The sequence below is a fragment of the Netta rufina genome (assembly GCF_964035555.1).
Source record: "Netta rufina genome assembly, chromosome: 1".
Lineage (NCBI taxonomy): Eukaryota > Metazoa > Chordata > Aves > Anseriformes > Anatidae > Netta > Netta rufina.
In genome coordinates this window covers 62,731,351-62,751,914 of record NC_140123.1, presented here as the reverse complement: position 1 = coordinate 62,751,914, position 20,564 = coordinate 62,731,351, and the positions used below count along the sequence as shown (strand labels likewise).

The 20,564-nt window shown below is 38.8% G+C and overlaps 1 protein-coding gene across 7 annotated transcripts in view; it reads right to left on the bottom strand.

The window, feature by feature from the left end:
* ATP11A (ATPase phospholipid transporting 11A) overlaps positions 1-20,564 on the bottom strand; it is a 123,994-nt gene that overhangs the window by 58,716 nt on the left and 44,714 nt on the right. For all 7 annotated transcript variants that reach the window (XR_014618830.1, XR_014618831.1, XR_014618832.1 and 4 more), the window contains exon 2: positions 7,289-7,411. Coding sequence is in view for 4 of the 7 variants with exons in the window: in XM_084294767.1 (XP_084150893.1) it covers positions 7,289-7,411 (123 nt within the window). In the remaining 3 variants the exon portion in view is untranslated. The remainder of the gene's footprint in view (positions 1-7,288; positions 7,412-20,564) is intronic.

Sequence of the window (20,564 nt, the reverse complement as noted above, 5' to 3'; positions counted from 1 at the left end):
CTTTACTGTCAGACTAGAGAATGCAGGAGCGTGAATGGACAAACATTTTGTCATAAGGTTCCTTAAAAACAGTTACCAGTAACATAGGATTCCTACTACAAACCAAGAATTGTATCTTTCATAGATCTCTCTTAATTTAGCCAATTTCATCAGATTAATCAGATAAATCTGTACCTTCAGGAACTCCTCTGACAAACACATCCTCTAGCATCTGAACGATTATTCAATTACAGTTAAAAAAAAAAAAAAAAAAGGCTTACAGTAAGGATGACTGTCTGAAGATAAAAGTCTCAGAGAGCATTAGCAAAAGAGATGTGAAACTATGAGCACAAACAAGCTTCACTTTCTCATACGTAAAGTGAAGGGAATTACACCCATCCTCAAGCTTTCTTCCTTCTTCTCCCTTACTCCCTTACCCCCCCCCTTAAAGTACTGACTACATATTTGTATGAAAAACTTCACTCTGCCCCAGCAATGAATAATAGATAGCTGGTAATCCTGGACTGAATCAGTGGGGTGACAAATGTCTTCTCCTGCAATACAAGAGGGTTGCAGGGAGCCACTATTCTGGAAATCCCACCCAGAAGAAGATCATGAAGATCCTGCAGCTCTTCCTAGTTCTCTCTAGGTACTGGGGGTTTTCCCTGAAGAAAACTGCATTATCACGCATTCCATCCCATCACAGGCATTGCTGTCCATGAGCTGGCACCAGAGAGCGAGCCCACATTCATTTAGAAGGATGAGACTGACTGCAGATTGAGACTATTTACTCTTCTTTATTGCTGACAGCTCTTGCCCCACTCACCCTTAGGGACAGCTGGGCAAACCTTACTATTTAACTCTTGCAGCATCAAATCTGACCTTCTGCATCAGCCAGCATGGCTGTGAGCAAGTGCAGTGCCAGGGCACAAGGTGGAAGCTCTGCATTATGGCTCCTTTTAGAGCAGATCAATACGTCCACACTGAAAGGCACACAAAACTTCCCCTGCACCGGTACCTACCCACACACATTTCTCTCTGCCCCACAAGGCATGCTGTACAAATATTTGCACTTCACACAGATGACCATGCCAGTTCCCAGCGTGGGCTTGGGATGCTTTTTTGAATTTCAAATATCACTGCTCAGGGCTGTGTTTGAACTCCTCAACTTAGAGCTGCTGTGTCACGTCCCTGCAGAGGCCAGACAAATCCTCAGTTATGAAGTATGACCTTGGAGAGGTCTGGGACAGCCCGGGCTTCCTCGGGGTTCTAAGTAGCACTGTAGGGTGAAGGCATTTTAATATTTTAATAAGCTTCAGAATTAAGATTTCTTCCAACTGTGGCAAAAAAAAGGAGAAATTAGAGCCTTGCTGCCTCCAGTCTTTGTGGTTTAATAACATGATGCTGGAAGGAAGTGCTGCATGGAAGCAAGCATGAATGTCTGCTGGAAGAAGGCAACATTTCGACATCCTCTGAAACATGCCAGAGTTACTTAGCTTTATTTATCTATTAGTCACTGAGATCGAGATGACTCACAATTAATCAGATCAGCACTGAAAGTAGCTAAGCTTCTGCTTCCAATTTGATAGGACTCTCAACACGCAGCATTATCGTTTCAGGCGATTCTCATACAAATCAGCGTTTGGATCTGTATTTGAAGAGAAGCCCCAAGGAAGCATGCAAGCAACAGAAGAGATTTGTGAAACAAAAACGGGCGTATTCTGGTCAGTGAACACTGTCATAAAGCATTTCAAAGCAGGAGTTAGTAATAGTATTGTTTTGCCACCCAGAATTCACATTATTGCTTCCTTTTAAGAACCTACACAGGAAATAAAGCTATAGTACCAGGCTGCATTTCATAATTCCATATAATAATTTAAACTGGGTGAAATCTCTTTGCAAGGACAAGCTCTTCAAGTAACTGTTCGGCATCCACTGTAGAATCAATTTTGCATTTCAGTTGTAGCCTTGTCCCTCTACTTAAAGCACCGTCTTTCTGGAGGCTTAAGCTCCTCTGCTTCCAGTTAAGTGACAGAGGCACAAGTGTCTTTTGTAGCTGTAAAAACTTCACAAAACAGTAAAAGTTTGCCTTGGTGAACCTGTCTAACTGCAAAAATAGTATGGACTGATTCCCCACAAACTAAAAACAAGAATGAAAGTTATGTTAACATGGCTTCCAAACCCAAAGTTTTTATAAATCTCTGAGTGGTACAGAAAAAAAACAATTAGTCCTCCTACAGAGTCCCCACTATTCTTAAATTTGTCGGTTGTTTGACACACTGCAACGTCTGATCCTTCACTCAGGGATCACTCACTGTCTTGGCATCTCTGACATTTCTAGTTCTTGTGGTTCCTCCTTTAGGTTCTCTGCCTAACATGGTGAGCAGCTGCCATTAAACATGTTCTCACAGAACTTCTTTAACACTGCACTCTCCAAGATTTTAGTTTTCTACACAACTTCTCCTCTGTTCAAGAGATACAAATATATTTATCCAATTAGTCTTTAGTTCACTGAATCAGCTAGAACTGAATTTGCAAATACCTACTTCATCTACAAATGAATGAGATTCCTGAAACACAGCAGTTCTATGAAAATACCACATCAACGTCAGGGAAAGGAAATTGAATGTTAAAAATTACTAACAAATGAAAAAATAAAGACTTACACCATTGTATAAACCCACAATTAGCCTATGCATTGAAAGCTCTGTGTACTTCACAATCTTAAAGCTCTACAGCTTGCTTGAGAAAAGGTACAGACAAATCTGAGCAAAGGCACAAACCAGCTTCCCTACAGGATTGCTGAACAGACCAAAATTATTCAGCTTGAAAAGGAATATGGCAAAAGACCATTAACAGAGTCAAGAAGATAAACAGTATAATGGCTGTTCACAGATTCAAGAACTTGTAGTCGTCATATGAAATGAGGAAGTGTGAATTTCAAAATGAAGGTCTATAGTTTTATTTGGTGGACACTTCTACAGTTTAACTGGGCGTTAACTACATATTCTGAAAATACATGGAGGTTCAAAATGCGCTGAAGAAATTCAGTCTAGAAATTCATTAAAAGCAATTAAATACAAAGTCATCACTTTTGGCTCACAAATGGCTAAATCACAGATCAGTAAATACTAACAGAGCGTGGTGAGGCCCTGGCACAGGTTGCCCAGAGAAGTTATGGATCCCTCATCCCTGGAGGTGTTCAAGGCCAGGCTGGATGGGGCTTTGGGCAGCCTGTTCTGGTGGGAGGTGTCCCTGCCCATGGCAGGGGGTGGAAATAGATGGTCTTTAAGGTCCCTTCCAACCCAAACCTTTCTGTGATACCAAGATTCTACTGAGGGCAAGTATCACTCTGTGCTTACTTGTCCTTGCTTTCTTCCATAGGTGTCCACCCCTAGTGCTAGATGGGCCATGGGCAATTCTTACATCATTGTAAGAACTGGTCTGGCACATCCATGTGCTGCTATGTATGTAAAGATATCCTGTGAAGCTCACTGCCTGGGATACTCTGAGCACGACAGAAATATGAGGTGTGGACCTTAAGCAAGATTCATATTAATTATTTTGTAATTTGTCGCTCTTTAGAAGTAAAAATGATAAAAACTTGATGTTATGCTGATTCAGAAGGAGGAAGAAGTTGATTTCCACCAAGTTCTTTTAGCTACTACTGCTATAAAATTTAACTTAATCTTTTTGAAACAGTGTTAATAATCAGTAAATACTTTCAAAATGTGAAAACTTTTCAATGAAAAAAGCAAATAAGCTCCTGCCACTTCAATTACTTTTTTTTCCCCTCTCATGTGAAACATGAGGGTCTTTCTACCAGCTGATATTTGGCCATGCTGCATCACTATCTTATGATAACTTCAATCAAGGACACACAACAGCTACATTAAAGGCTAACAGCCCCTGCAGGTAAAGTAGCAAAAAATAGAACATAAGAATCCGCCTTCCAGAGATCACTAACTTTGAACATAAGCCAACTACATGCACAAGCCAAAGGAGAAATTTTTGCTTCTTACTGTTTCAGCACAGCCTTTTTATAATACATCATTAAAAATCATAACTGAATTATAACGCATCAAACCAGAAGAGCATGTTTGCCTGCCCAAGGTCTGTTTAGATATAATTTTTCACCACCAGGAATACGCTGTTAAGCTGAGCATTAACCACATTTCACAGTGACTCTGCAATATACAAGAAATATCCCTATGTACTGGAATCACATTATTATCTTGCTGACAACAGGAAGTTTACCTTTGAAGGAAGAGCTTTTGCCTTTCCTAGTTATTTTAAGCAGCTGCATTTATTCAGGACATTTGGACCTGGTGCTTAGGGCCAAGATTTAGTGGGTGACATTGGGAGTAGGGCAATGGTTGGACCAGATGTTCTTGGAGGTTTTTTTCAACCTTAATGATTCTGTGACTCTAGAGTAACACAGTACAATTGATGAGGTTTCTTCATGGTTTTGAGCAACCCTTTTTAGAAACTCCTTTTGATTTAACTTGGCAAAATCTGAACTTGGAAGTTCAGAGTTCCTCATCCTTGAAGAACAGTCATCTTCTTTCCTGTATAAGCATTAAAGTCCTATAAAACTGAAAGCTGAAAGTTACTGTCTATCTTACTGATGAAGGACTACAGAAATATCCTTCATGGTTGAAGTAATATTATACAGAGTGCTTGTGTGCATGTATCTTTATTTTACTCTAACAGCTATGAATTTACCATCATAATTTTGTACGTTTCATCATTTTTCAGAAAGTTTAAAGCCACATTTATTAGGTGCCCCTCTGTAAGGTTTCTAAGGGAGTGGATGACAAGGACAGAGTGAAAGGTTACGAGCTAGCTGGCTTACAGAACCAGAATCAATGCAAGCCAAGTCAGGGTAGTGCTTTACCCAGTCCGTCTGGGAAGGAACACGTGAATAATTGAGTTTACTTGGAAGAGACAGTGCAGGCAAGTTCTCATATAAAAACAACTGTCATTAAGCTGACCTTTCAGCAGTCTAAGGAACTGTACAAGATTACAAAGGATTTATATAAATTATTCCCTCCTGAAATAATCACCACTGTTTACTTTTACAACGAAGACTTAGATTATTTATTTAAAGTCCAACAATTTTAATAAACAAACAAAAGTTTGAGAAATATAGATAAATACTTCCACTGAAAAATTTTGTTTATGGAAAACCACTTATAGAAAGAGTAACTAAGAAGTCTAGCATTTCAAACATTTAACTGAACATGTTATATCCAAAAAAAAAAAAAGTGAATTTTTTTTCTTGAATTAGTTGAAATCCTACATATTTAATAACGGCTGGCAAGGATCCTTAGCTCAACTGCGTGCTAAACCGTACTTCAAACCATACTGCAAAGCATGGTAACTTGAATCTTCCAATTTTACTATCAGAAAACATGTCTGACATCTTCCAGAATGTAGCAGAATTTTTATATTTCAAAAAAATGTTGGCAGTAACTTACTGCTTTAATTATGCATATCCCAGATGACATGCAGGAGACAAAAAAATAAGCAAAGTGTCTCACAAGTACAAAGATCTGCAAAAACTGTGTTTAGTCTTCCATAATCTAAGAAGTAATACAAATTAATATATGGAGCACAGGATTTCACTCCACTTAGATTTTTTACTTCATTGCCTTTTGAATAGTCTATCTAATTAAAGATGCCTAGACACTAAGCTGTTTGTCTAGGCATACTGTCTTTCAATGAAGTATAGCGAGAAGGTAGGAAAAACTGTGGTCAAGGAAGGCAGTAAAATATAAAATTTCATGTTAAGAAAAGAGACTGTTTGAGAGAAGTACAGGTTTTATTACAACTTTGCCATACGTTAATGGAAGGCAAGTGTTCAGATCCACTGAGGTATGAGAGCCTTCAGCCCCTTGAGATTACGAAGCTAGTCTATTAAGATTCTTAAAGTTATCCCGTGGACCTAAGCCACTGTTTAAACAGAATTTTTCCCAGTAGAAGAGCTATTTCATAGCTGGGTTGCAGGTGGACATTCATGAAGATTATATCTGAGCACACGAAAAACATGAAAAACTCGGCTCTTGTAAGGCCGCACCTCGAGTACTGTGTTCAGTTTTGGGCCCCTCGCTACAAGAAGGACATGGAGGTGCTTGAGCGGGTGCAGAGAAGGGCGACGAAGCTGGTGAGGGGCCTGGAGAACAAGTCCTACGAGGAGCAGCTGAGGGAGCTGGGCTTGTTCAGCCTGGAGAAGAGGAGGCTCAGAGGTGACCTTATCGCTCTCTATAGGTACCTCAAGGGAGGCTGTAGCGAGGTGGGGGTTGGCCTGTTCTCCCACGTGCCTGGTGACAGGACGAGGGGGAATGGGCTTAAGTTGAGCCAGGGGAGTTTTAGGTTAGATGTTAGGAAGAACTTCTTTACTGAAAGGGTTGTTAGGCATTGGAACAGGCTGCCCAGAGAAGTGGTGGAGTCCCCATCCCTGGAAGTCTTTAAAAGACGTTTAGATGTAGAGCTTAGGGATATGGTTTAGTGGGGACTGCTAGCGTTAGATCAGAGGTTGGACTCGATGATCTTGAGGTCTCTTCCAACCTAGAAATTCTGTGAAAATTCTGTGATTCTATGAAGTTCTTGGGGAGTTCGCCATACAGAAACCTGCAAGTGTTCAGTTTTTGATGCCACTGGAGGAAAAGTCCTGTGCTAAAGCAATCTGGTCAGTATAAACCGGCAACTTTGATGTTCGCAGAGAATTGCTGAAGCAGAAGGAGCAAGTTTACTAGTTAGAGTAAGGGGCAACTGAAAGGTTTCTAAACGCATCACAAATACCAGGAATGATTCACTTTGGGATGGGTAACAATATCCTATGATTTCAAAATGTTTCTGTCAGTATGAGCTTTTGAAGGGAACAGCACTGTTATTGTGGAGATCACTTGCACTGATCATAGTATTTCTAGCACTTTGAAGTGGTGCTCTAGGTTACCAAGGATGTGGCCATACCCTGGGAAGATGTTTTTTACTCCAGCATCACTCCAAATGAAAATGACTTGCTCACTCCTTTGTGAAAAAACACAGCATCATTCTAAGACTTTGCTACGTAAAACATTAAACATCAACACGAACAAGAATAAAATTACTCATCTAGAGGCAATCAGGCAATTAGTTTTTGTGGAAGAAATCTGAGACACCCTCATTTTACCTTTGCCAGTCATGGTATAGGAGAAATATACAGGAAGTATAGGAAGGAAACCTTGGGAGAAATAAATGAACACATGTACCATAACCGAAGCTGATTTATGTAAATGAGTTAAAGAATACTTTCACATTACAATACCTTTGATGAGACTATCCTGTTATCTGGAAATCTCTGTGGAATGTATGCTTCAGTGCCGGGAGGTGGTTCACGATGCCCCACATAAATAGTCCGACTGTCCACCCAATTCTCTTCTCCAGCACACTATGGGGAGAAAAAAGTCAGGTCAGTTCACTTTGTATTTCTGCAGTAAGATGAGTCACAGACTGAATTAACTAATCAGGTGTTTAATCATCAGCGCACACACAGCCATCAACATGCGACCCCTTACTTACCTTACCCTTTATTTCTCTGTATAATCAAGACCACTAAAAGACAAATCTAAGCTGATGGTCAAAATTCTTTAAATGCATCAAATAACACTTTCCCCAAGGGAAAAAAAAAAAGAATCCATGAAAATTGCTGTTCTTTTTAGTTTTATAACTGAACAAGGAAGAATGGTTTAAGATTCTCAAATTAGTTATTTACCAAGTGGTTGCTGCTCATTTTACCACTGATAAAAATAAAACTTCATGTGTTTTTATATGACAAGTACAATCTCATTTTTAACACTAGCCAGACATAATACAGTATTTTATCTGCAGAAAAAAATGTTTTTGTTTCTAGAAAGAAGCCCTGTGTTCTCTGAAACACAAGCAATAGTGATTTCCTCAGACACACAGCAAGGTTAGGGAACCCTAGACTGCCAGGAAAGAACTCAGCTTGTCAGCTCAGATTCCTTGCTCTTTAATGAAAGCTGTGTCTGCAAGTAAAGAAAAGTGGATGAGAGAAATCTTCCTATTTCGTTCATGACTGACTCCAGGACTGTCCAGCTTCTCATGCCCAGCTTCTCATGCTGCCCTGCCAGCAGCCAAGAGCACCGACCCAAACTGGCCCAAAGGGATATCCCATACCATATGGTGTCATGCTCAGCAATAAAATCTGGGGGAAAAGAAGAACGGCAGGGGGGTGGGATGATCAGAGTTATGATGTTTGTTTTCCCAAGTAAATGTTACACGTGATGGAGCCCCATGCTCCTGCGTAGACATTTGTCTCCCAACGGGAAATGGCAAATTAATTCCTTGTTTTGCTTTGCTGGCATGCAGCTTTTGCTTTATCTACTAAATTGTCTTTATGTCAACTCATGAGCCCTCACAATTTTACAAATGAGATGGAAGCTTCTTTTCTCCATCTACGACATCTTTGTCTATATAGTACATTAAATACTGCCCCAAAGTCTTCCTGAGCACTGGTGTTGCAAGTCTCTAAGGTTGACTGCTGCTTAACAAGCTACCATCAGGCAGTGACCAGGAGCAGCATAACCAAAGCACCACAGCCCAGAGCAGCAGGATGCAGCCACACAGTTCTTGACGATATGAGTTTCATTATATAGATATAGCCTCTTTCTTTCCAGTTAGCCTTGCTGCCAGTAGCTCTGAACACATGTACTTTACTAGTACAGACATGGCTGTTAAGTCTAAAATAAAATTTAAATCTCAAACTTAAATCTCAAACTTAACCAAAAATATACACACTAACAATTTCTTTCATTGGTTCACTTCTATGTGATTATTCCTCTGTAGTAAGTACAACGCATGTGAAGAACAAAGTTTCAACATAAATTGCTTAAATGTATGTATAAAAATCTTCCAATACTTTAAAAACCTTGAGCAGCTATGCTTTTAAAGGTTACCTATGTGACATGAAATCGTTATTTATTCTTGCTGATGAAAGAAAACAAAGGTATTATGTTCAGAAGCGATCGAAGGCTGAAATTACAGAACTAAAGAAAAAATTCAAAGGTAAAAGTTTGCTTTTCTTATCTCCCTTAATATGCAAATTTTTATTTTACTTAATTTGAAAGAGCCACTTAAATAACATATGAATGCAGATTAAAGGAAGGAAAAATGGCAGCCATTCTTAAGAAATATCAGTGGCCTAGTTGCAGCTTGTGCTAAACTATCACTGATTTCAGTGATAGTTTCTTTTGCAGCATGGACCTGAAGTTAAAATGTGGGTTATTCTGGAAAAAGTACACTAATTTTCCAGCCAAACAACTCCCGGATCTCTAGCGTGGCTTGTCGCAATACAAGCAGACCACCATACTAAAAGCTCAGACCACTCCTGCAGACAAGCCAGGATTCTTTTAGCACGTCAGAATACTGCAGAAGGAAGTAAAGCAGTAAAGATTTTCCCATGTTCCACCGTCCTTCTGTGCCAAGAACAAAACCCGGTATCTTTTATCATTTTATCGGATGACATTTTCACCTTTTTGGTACACTTGAACGTATAATGCACACAAGTGATTTACTGACTCGTGCCAAGCAGTGCTCCTGGAAATGCAAGAGTGTGAGATATTCCCAAGCAGTAGATCAAATTGTACAGTGTTGATTAATTTTTTATTAAGAAGGACATTCCAAACATCAAAGCAACACAAAGATTACTCCTAATACAGCTAAGTGCCTGACTTCATAGATGATTGCGTAAAGGGCTAATGGGAATTCAATGCATGAATCTTTGAGCATCGAGAGTAAATCCTTCAGCTTCTCCTTCCTCCTACACAGGCCCAGCCTGACAATCTAAGTCAACCTGACAAAGGTATTAGTTTGAATACGCATTTATTTTTTTTAATTTCACAGGATAAGCTGATCTTTATCCTGACTTAGTTAAACCAATCTGCTGAGAAATTACTTCTCAAGCTAGGAAGCACAGAAGACAGAGCTCTTTAAACAGCTTTATCCTGCACTACTGTCAATTTTTAAAGGTTTCATGCCCCTGGAGTATTGTGTTATCACCCCGCAAACTAGCTTGATGTCACAGCCCAGAATTAGCATCCCTAAAGAAGGACTCAATAGAATTTACTTTAAACAAGTGTATGAAAACCAAGACAAACTCTTCTATTAGCTTAACTGGATCTGGTTTTTATTTGGAAGTGATAAATTCACTGCAAAGTACAACAACACATCTAACTTAATTTTAGCTGTCTGCTAACTCAGAACATTTTTATTTTCCAACATGTTAACGGAGAATCAAAACCAAATGCACTGTACTAACCCAATTCAGTAAGTTGGCAAAAACTTAAAAACTCCAACACACTCACAGTCCAAGTGCAAAGTTCATCAGGAAGGAAAGGCTATATTGTTCAGTGAGGTACCACAATATAATAGGGCAATACGAAAAGTAAAATGCAGTATTCAGTGAGAACACAAGGAAACTAACTCACTTTCACAAAGCAGAAAAGGAACAGCACTAAGTCACAAATGCCACACTCTTAGAAATCAAACCACAACATTTTAATGTCTGGTAACGGTAACTTACAATGCCATACACTTTGAACCAACAATTCTTCTTACTTCTCAGATCCTACACATGAGATCATTTACTGAATGACACCAGGGTAATTCAAAGAAAGGAATTTGATACCACTGCCAGTACAATAAACTATATTTGCTTTTTTTTTTTTTTTTTTTTTTTTTTGAGTTCTATTACTTAAGCTTACTCAAGTCCATTAAGGATATGGGCAAGAAACCATAAATAAATCCTAGCATTATCTGCTTCTATTAATAGTATAAAGCTCAGTGTACTGAAACCAAGTTTCATTGGCACATCGGTGAAGAAGCATTACTTAGCTTTTATTCTTTCAAGCAGGGTCAGCAATGCAGAAAGCAAAGACCAGCAAAAGACTTTATGTATTGTTGAACAGAGACAGTTAACAGGTTTATACCTTAATACGTGTACAAGTTCATACGAAAATACCAAATATTCACACAGCTTATCTCTGATTTAAAATAAATATATGCATCAATCTGAGACTAGCTTAAGAGTCACCTTCATGCTATTCTTACCTAAAAAAAATCAAAACAAAACAAAAACAAGCAATCTGATGGAGTCCAGCAGATTAACCAGTTAAGTTGTTCTTCATTTTTTACTTTAGCTCCTTCCACCTGAAAATCACTGTAGCTCATTAACTAAAATTGAACATACCAGGGTCATCAGTACTGTGGGTAGATCCTGGGAAGGTAACTGACCTTGAAAGATTCCAGATCTTCCAAGTATTTTTAGTAGAGATCTAACTTATGGTTCAGGAATCAATGGGAGCACTGAAGTATGTTTCCTGACTCTCCACATGAACTACTAATTTGGGTGTAATTGGAAGCAACAATCTTAGACTCAAAATTTCATTTGCTCCGCTCTCCAAATAACGTAATCACAAACTCTACTAAAAAGTTAATAATGCATTAAGTAGAGCTGACAACTCAGCTAAAAATTTCTGCTGGTCAGGCTGTACGTATGTTTTGTTGTACAACAGTCTCTCCTATTTTTTTGCTAAATGCCTTCTCAGAGCCATAAACAGACTACACAGTAAGTACAGATTTGCTGGCAATGAGTTCTCCACATCAGTTGTAACCTTGTGGATCCAGGCTGTAAGTCAAAGTTCTTTCATACAAATACTTTGTGTTCAAGGAGGCAGGCTTGGCAAATGACTGGGTGCTTCAGCAAAACACTATTTGATCTCCATAAAACAATTAACACCATTGTTAAAACTGCACACCAAACAAAGCTGTTCATCACTTTAGGGTATTAGGGTAACAGATACTGATAAGCTATTATCATTTAATCTACATGAATAGTGGCACGCAGTCGAAGAAATCTTTCACAGGTAGAATATGTTGCTCCTATCTACCTGGATACATTACAACAGGTCTCCACTGCCAAAATGCCCTCAGCTTCCAATTTTTCATTTGGTGGAGGGAAACAACGATTTCAGGATCTCAGAAAGACGTAACTCTGAAGTGGAAAAAAACTCACTTCTATTTTCTGAAGTGTGCTGACTTCCTTATTGTACCCTAATCACCAAACCATGAGATCATACAAGCTCACCTGTGCCTGGATTTTTAAGTGTCCCAAGTACCTGCTCTTTTACACTTCACTCAGCAGCACTCTGTAGGTAAATGTCAGCCGTCGCCCTGTGCAAACAACAGTGCAGCATGCAAATTTTCACCCAACCGTCCCAGACCTGATGAAATCCACAGCATTTTAAAGGCAGATCTGATCTATAAATCATAAAAAGCAGAATCCCTCTGAACATTACAAAGCAGACTATTTCTAATGAAAAGTCTTCACATTTCCTCCAATTGCTAGCCAGTGAAGGAGAAGCAAAATTGCACACTTGATAAAATCACATGAATTTACACACAATTCTTGGTGGAAATACAGAGTGAAATTCTTGTCCACTTAAAGGACACTAGTAAGATTTTAAATGCTAGGCAAACACACCAAGACTTACATGGAGTATTTGAATTAAGTTTTGTTCATATGGCAGTGGCAGGAGCAAACTCAGAATGAAGAATAAATGCGACTTTAAAAGCTGCTAAGATTGTTTACACTTGTTTTGTAAGAATACATAAAGGCACATAAAGTAATTCAAATATATAGTTATCAGTTGATTTCCCTATAAACTTATAATCTGAAAAACGACTGCCTCAAGATTAGGTACAATAAACAAAGTGAATTGCTTCATGCAGTTGTAAGCCATAGGAACACATGCCATTAAACCACTAATTTAATGGAGAACTAAAGCACAGCTCTTCAGAGGCAATCACTAAAAAAAACGCTAACAAAACCCACAGAACAATGCCCATCCCCCCAAAAAACTCCTTGTGTGGCATTAGGAAAATCCCATGATTTAATTAACACATTTCCTAAGGGAGATGTCACAGTCACGGGATCTGCTGTTTTGTACTGCTGCTACAGAACATTTCCAGGCGCATTTCTTTTTAGCAAGTGCAGTTTAAACCCTCGTATGGTGATTTTCATCAGAAATGGTACTTGGAAATAAAGCTCTCCCAAATACAACTACCTGCAAATCCCACAGTGTTGGGCATAAGTCTGTGTGGAGGGAGAACTAAAACAAACAAACAAAAACAAACAAACAAACATTCCTTGACTTTAATGAGGTTATTTTATATAGGAATCTCAGGTAAAGGATGTGAAAGAAGCAAAGTCTGGTATACCTTAGCTATACAAAATGATTTTAAGCCCACCAGTGCATTTTCTGACCAACCCCTGCCTATACCACTTGTTGGATCCTGCTTTTCTGATCCTTCTTTCCAGTATGGACACCTATTATTGTGTGCAAGGTTTCTTGTGCATGCAGGCAGGTGGGGAAATGGCTGCATAAAGCACTGTGACATTGCCTGAACTCTGAAAGAAGAAGCACAGAAATATGATGGAATCATGAAAATTTTGGTAACACACTAATTGGAACAAATGTTCTGACACCAGAGCAGATATTCAAGTTTCTGTAAAATATGACCTTTTCTGAACACGTTCTTAATGTAGATTTACTTCCACACCATGCCTCCTAAGCTCCGTACTCGGAACAATAGTGCTCTGTAGATGTGCCATGATTTGGGGATAACTATTTTAGAGCATCAGCTTGCATGTTGATATTTTAATATAGCACTTAGTAGACAGTCCTGTTCTCCTTTCTGATCTGCAGTTTAGCATGTCACAATTAGCTGAATTCCATCTCATCTATACTTGACAGATGATGTGATGACAGCACAGATCACAACACAGTGATCTGTGTTCCTCTTAAAATTTACTGTAATTCTTGTTTCAAATACATAAAAACTAATCTAAGTTATTCAAGCAAGATTAAGAGCTTTCACAAATGATGAACTTAAACTCCAAATTTTGTTGACGTGCTGGCCCATTAGTTGTAGCTATTTGTGGTGCTTGCAATAAAACTTTCCCTGTTTCCATAAAAAGTAGCAACAAAAGCAATATGGACAGTCCGACAGAAGTCTTGCTGTTCCTTTTACACGTCATCTTCAGGTTTCAAGGCATCACTGGAATGATGGCAAAAACTAGATCTGTAAAATATGTGAATTAGTGGACAGCTGGGCAAAAAATGCTTTCAATTCCTTTCTTTTCCTTTCTCCCACTGTTACATTTCTGAAACATCTTGCTCCTTGCTGTCCCTGTATCAACAAGATACAGTGGCAAAGAGACACTGTGCCTCCTTGTGCATCTCCCCGGCCCCAGCCAGGAAGAATTGCTACATGGAAATCCTTTCAAGAGTGTCTCACAATTAGAAAGGCAAATGAGAAACGAACTACACTAAGCAGAGCTGATAAGAGAAGCTAGAAAGGAAAGTGTCACGAGACACACAATACTTGGTGGCCTTGGCACTTTAATTATGAATCAACTTTACATCTAAGCATCTCCACAGCAACAAATTCAGGTTTGTGCAGAAATTCTGCAGCTTCTTTGGTGCAATCAGAAGCTACAAAACAACAAGAACAATTTTGTTTCTTGCAAGGCAACTAAAGAGCACTAAGATTTGCATGCCTTGCCAACCACACTCGGTATCTGTAAAGATACTTTTAAAGAGAGATTCTTAAAGAGAACACTTTACAGATATTTCAGAATGCAGGTTATTTTACCCTCATAGTTGCCAGGAAATAATTTTCTTTTCAGTAATTCATCAAGAAACATTTGAGTGGAATCAAAAATTTAAGTCAGAAAGTGAACCGAAGCATACAGATTCTTGGGAAACAGCAGGACAGAGAGAGGCAAGGAGCAGTTTTTTACTTATTTTTAAATAAATGAAAACAAAATCCACAGATACAAACTATTTTCTTTTACATGAAGACAATAAATGAATGAGGGGAAAAAAAAAAAAAAGAAAAAAAGAAAGAAAAGAAAAGAAAAAAAAAAACACCTTGAGCAAAAATACCTGCTATAAACCTTTTCAAAAGCACAAATTAATGCACACTAGGATGGTATTGATGAGATAGACGCAACTAAAAGCCATTAAGTGGTGTTCTTAGAGGAGCTTCAGGTTATTCAAGGGGGAAATACTCTAAAGTACGGTTTAAATTTAGAGCAGTAAGTTACTCTACCATCACCTTTCACTTGGTCATGATCAGAGCTGGCCAGAGCGCCAAAATCCTCTGCAAGGACTTGAGCAAACAGTGAACCTGACATTCAGTTTTATTTGCCAGTCTTCTGTTCAAACACTCGTGGAAGTGCCGCTCTCCTTTAAGCAGTCACAAGAGGAAGCTGCATTTTCATCTAATACCTATCCTACCTGTAACATGATGGTAGCTTTGGCAGACCCTCAGGTCAAAATCTTGCTATGACTACACCTAAATAAAAAAAAAAGAATTGTCAGAGATCTGGCTTGGATTCCAGAGCAAAGCCAGTGTACGAAAGCCCATATCTTTCAGTATTATTTATTACATGTTCAGTATAAGAGATACGTAGGACTTACAATTTGGACTTTATGATCCTTGTGGTCCATTCCAACTCTGGCAAATGTTTCTGCAATTCTGCAAAAAGCATCTCATCTAAGCTAGCCAGCTCCCTAATTGTGCAGGTGAGCTATGAACAAGAAAGCCAACTATTGTACTCCTCTGCAGTCAACTGTCAAAGCAGCTAAGCAGGAAACAGCTGTATTAATTTCCGCCAGAGAAATATAAAGCAAGTTTGTCCCTATGAAAATTAGCTTCCTCTTTCTTTGTACACCAGACATGAACTTTCAGTCACCCCAGAAGCCTTTCAAGATTTTGTCGCCACTTGAGACCATGAGCTTGGATGCTTCACACACTGTGGTTACTGCTTTGTAAACGCAGTTCTATCTAAATCATTATCAGAATTCAGCTTATGACCAGTTTGGAAATAGCACTTCGTTAGCAGGAATTAAATTATATACATTTCAAGGATTACAGGTGTCTGGAACAAATACCAAAACACAGTGTTCTTATCACAGTCTGCACCACATATGCAAAGTGGAATTTACAAAAAAACTAAGTTGTTGAAGGCTTACTCTGTTGGCAAAGTTGTCTTTTTTTTTTTTTTCTCCCAAATATTGTTTGTTGCAAGATACCACTACAAGGGGCCTTTCAGTGGAATATTTACCTGCATTTCAATTTATCAGTGCACGTTTATCTGAGCTGCAACCTCATCAGAGCCAAATTTCCAAAGAAAAATGGAAGAGAAAAAGCATTGTATGGATGCAGAAAGCAGAACAACTAATGTAGTTAGTACATGCTAGTTTTCCACCCCTGTATGGGAAAACCTAAAGTCTTTGTCAAAACATAACAAACAAACTACTTTTACTAAGTTTAAAATGAAGATCCTACTCAGTTTAAACCAGTGCCAAACTTTACTGCCTCTAAATAGGGCCAGACTGCGCTGGCCTGCATACTACCCACAGAAATAAATAGGTAAGACACAAATGACATTTCCCTGCATTACTGGTATGTTTATTAACAGCCTGGAAACCTTGGCATTAGTCAAAATGACAATATGAATAGCCAGATTTCTACCACAGTATTTTCCATATTCCCATGTGGTGTAAACTGCAAATTATTTACCTCACTTTCTCTTACATGTAATTGGTTTTGCGAGCTATTAGAAGTTGCATCATAAACCCAGCATAACTTCATTTTGAACAAACATACCTCAAGAAGAGCTTGGCTATTCAGCATGACAAATGGTTAATCATTTAACATCAGAAGCTACTTCGTACTTTCCTTTATTGCCTTACTTTTTACTGGGCACCAGCACCAAATCCCATGTTAGGTAAATTTTAGTTTGGTGACCACCACCACACAGAGACACGGTGTACTTGGATATGAGAAAGGACCCTAAATACAGATGGTTAGAAAGGTGACTAAAACATTTTTTGAAGCTATCTGAGCTTCAACAAGCTTCAAACTCTTACACAGTTATCCAATTGCACTCCAGTAAAACTGTAGCACACTAAGAAAGTATAAAACATCACTTGTTTTAACACTGCAAAACAATGCCATTAGTTTTACCTACCATCATATAGATGCTACAGAAGAAATAACACCCTGTTCAATCCCTATGCATAATCATGATGATCTTTCAAATTTTCTAAAATTAGCAGGCATCAGGATAATAAATCTGACCAGATAAAGGCTTTAAAAAAGTTCTTTTTCCATCAGTAACTTACAAAACGGCATGGAGAACACTCAGCACCTCTGGGTGTTCACGTCAGGATCATGAATAAACCTACTCATAATACGCTAAAAGCTTTGACACCAACAATCACAAGATTTTTCAAATACTTTGTTTTCACTGCACTTGAGGAACGTGAATTCCACTAAGACTAAATATTACTTGGCAGTTTCTTTGATGCACCGAGCTGTTAAATATTTACTTCTACTCTCAAAGAACAGAGTTGAGGATTTGCAACCGAACAATATGTACAATAAGTACAAGAAAGATTTCACAACTTATTTCATTTACAAACATCAAACTTTTTTAGGCATTGGAATGGGCTGCCCAAGGACGTGGTAGAGTCACCATCCCTGGAGGTATTTAAAGACGTTTAGATGTTGAATTTAGCGATATGGTTTAGTGGAGGACTTGTTAGGGTTAGGTCAAAGTTTGGACTTGATGATCTTGAGGTCTGTTCTAACCTAGACAGTTCTGTGATTCCGTGAAAAGATTTATTTCAAGAACCAAATTCCACTGTAACTTGTCAAATATTTATAAAAAAGTGAACTACTGTTTTTACTATTTTAAGCTAGATGTTCATACAAAATGAGTATTTTATATTCCAGCTTTTTTTTCCCATTTTTTCAGCAAAATTTCAAAAGATTAGTCTACAACACAAAATTAAAAAAAATACTAAGTTGAGTAACAAGGAACTAGTGCCAAACATTTAATAGTCAAACCCATGGAAAGGAAATTCAGTAACTGAACTTAAATAGGCTCTGAGAAACCAGTTCCTAACTGATCAGTGAACATTACAAGACATCAAGACAGGACACAGAAAATAAAGGACAGACTTTGTTTTGAGCAACTTAAACAGTGCAGTGCAGACCGGGTGAAGTTTAAATCAAAGACCATTAATAACTCACATAGGGAACTTCTGCTATAATAACAGTGAGGAAAGCTTAAGCAAAACGCTTCTCCAACACGGATTTGGTGACCTACAAGGTACTGGAAGTTGATTCACAATGACTGGTTGATCTAAGTAGATAAACCATACTTACAGAATACTGTCTATTAGCAGAACACTGCTAATAAAAGCATTAATGGTAGCCAAGAAATTCATAACGAGATCAACATGGTATGCAACATACCTGAAGCCAATTCCCAGTTTACTCAGTCCTTTGTCCATGACCATCTCCTGAGCAAAAGTATGGAAATGCAGCCAGGATGACATAAGGTTGCCAATAAAAATTCTACCAAACACTGAAAAACTGCTATAAAGACCAGAGATTCCCAAACTTAATGCCAAATTGCAGCATTCATTTTTAATGCATGCAGGTGTAGAACATTGATTTATTCGCAAATGTTTTCGTCTTTCACTCTGAAGATACTTCCCCCAAATCTGAGGTACTACCAATTATTACAGTATTAAAAGACAATGAACACATTTATCACTCTTCCTAAACTGATTTTGTAAATTGAAACACAACTTTTGAAACACAACTTTTCTTAGTTGTGGGAAAGAAAGGAAAAACTAAACTGCTTGAAAATTAAAGCTTGGCCTGAGTTTTAGAACTGCTGACCACCCGCATGTCTAATATTGACAACGAGTACACAGTAAAAAACAGGACCAACAGGGAAATGGAACTAAATTTTTAACCTGGAGCCAACTTTTACTGAAGTGCTAAGAACTGAACTGGATGATGGGACAGAGCACACCCTCAGCAAGCTGACAGATGGTAGAAGTGCTTGATGCAGCGGATAGTTCAGCTGCTGTTCAGAGGGACTTCAACATGACAGAGAAATGGGCCCACAGGAACATTGCAACATTCAGCAAAGAGAAATGCAAAGTCCTGCAGCTGGGGATGAAAAATCCCATGCTTCAGAGCAGGCTGGGTCTGACCTGCTGGTAAACTTTGCAGGAAAAGATGTGAGGGGTCCTCATGGACACCAAACTGAGCGTGAGGCAGCAATGTGCCCCTGTGACAAAGGTGGCCAACAGCCTCCCCTCAAACACTGGAACAGCCTAGAGCAGCTCAGGAGTCTCCATCCTTGGAGATGCTCAAAACCCTCCTAGACAAAGCCCCCAGCAGCCTGCTCTAGCTAACCCTGCTTCAAGCAGGAAGGTTTCACTAGACATGCTCCGGAGGTCCAGTCCTGAAGCCAACAGACAGTCCTGGACCACGGACAGAAATTCAAAGCTTAAAGGGCAAGTCCATCCTAGAGGCTATAAGATAAATGACTATTTTAGTAAAAAGTGTGGCTACTTCCCACTTGAAAATGCAAGTCACACACTGCAGCATTTATCTATCGCTCAGCATGCAAGCTCCTAAATAATACCGTAAGACTGATGTCAATATAATCGAAGAACATGGGAAACATGCTTTTGAACGCTTTTGATGCTTCCTGTGTTTTATTCATCCATGAAAGAAAAAACGTCTGCATTCAACTTGAATATATCAAAACTCTTCTGTGTCCTTCATGCAGGAAAGCCAAGATATTTTTAAAGACTTTTCTATCAAGTCTAGAACTGTACTGTACATTGAGATTAATATATTCTGAGCTGCAATGATTTTGACAATAAAGGCAAAGGAGGTTGTGTAGCTTTGTCTGGGATGAGACGATAAGTATAATCTCAACCTCCACATGTCTGCCATTCAGTGATGCAGAAAAGGTTAAACAACCTTTTGATGTTGCAACCTTTTGAGGTTTCTATTCAGCAGTAAAAGCTTACATAAAGCACAGGAGAAAGCACCTATTCTAGGCTTTGATTTACTGCTGTCACTTCTTTGATGTGGGAGGGGTGGAGGTGAGTACTTACAATACATCACCCTCCAAAAAAAGCTTGTGATTACATGTTCTCCTTGCCATAAAACCTCCCTAGGGGCTGTAGCAATCTAAAATTTCCCCCTTTTCGCCCCAGATAAATTTATATTTCCCACAACAGTCACATCTGGAAAGAACTAATGAACTACTCCCTAAAGTTTCTCAGGCTTTGGAGGCCAGTGTTTCCATCCCTTAGTCAACAATAGGAAAAACACTAAACACATCTCAGTAGAAGACCACAAAGAAAACCAACCTTAGCTAAGAGTATCTTACAGAAGGATGGCAGTCTCCCATAGCCCACATATTAGGAACCCCTACCATAAGTAACTCCCCACAGTACAAAGTACATACCAGCAGGAAACGTGCTTCTCTAGTGCATCTGAAAAAGCACACACATCCTTGAGGATGTTGTAGGACCCACAGGCCCTTAAAGAACCAAGCTGAGAGCATCAGGCTTACGGATTTTCTCTGACTGATGATCTTAAGGAAAAAACAAATCAGCTTGAAACAGAAG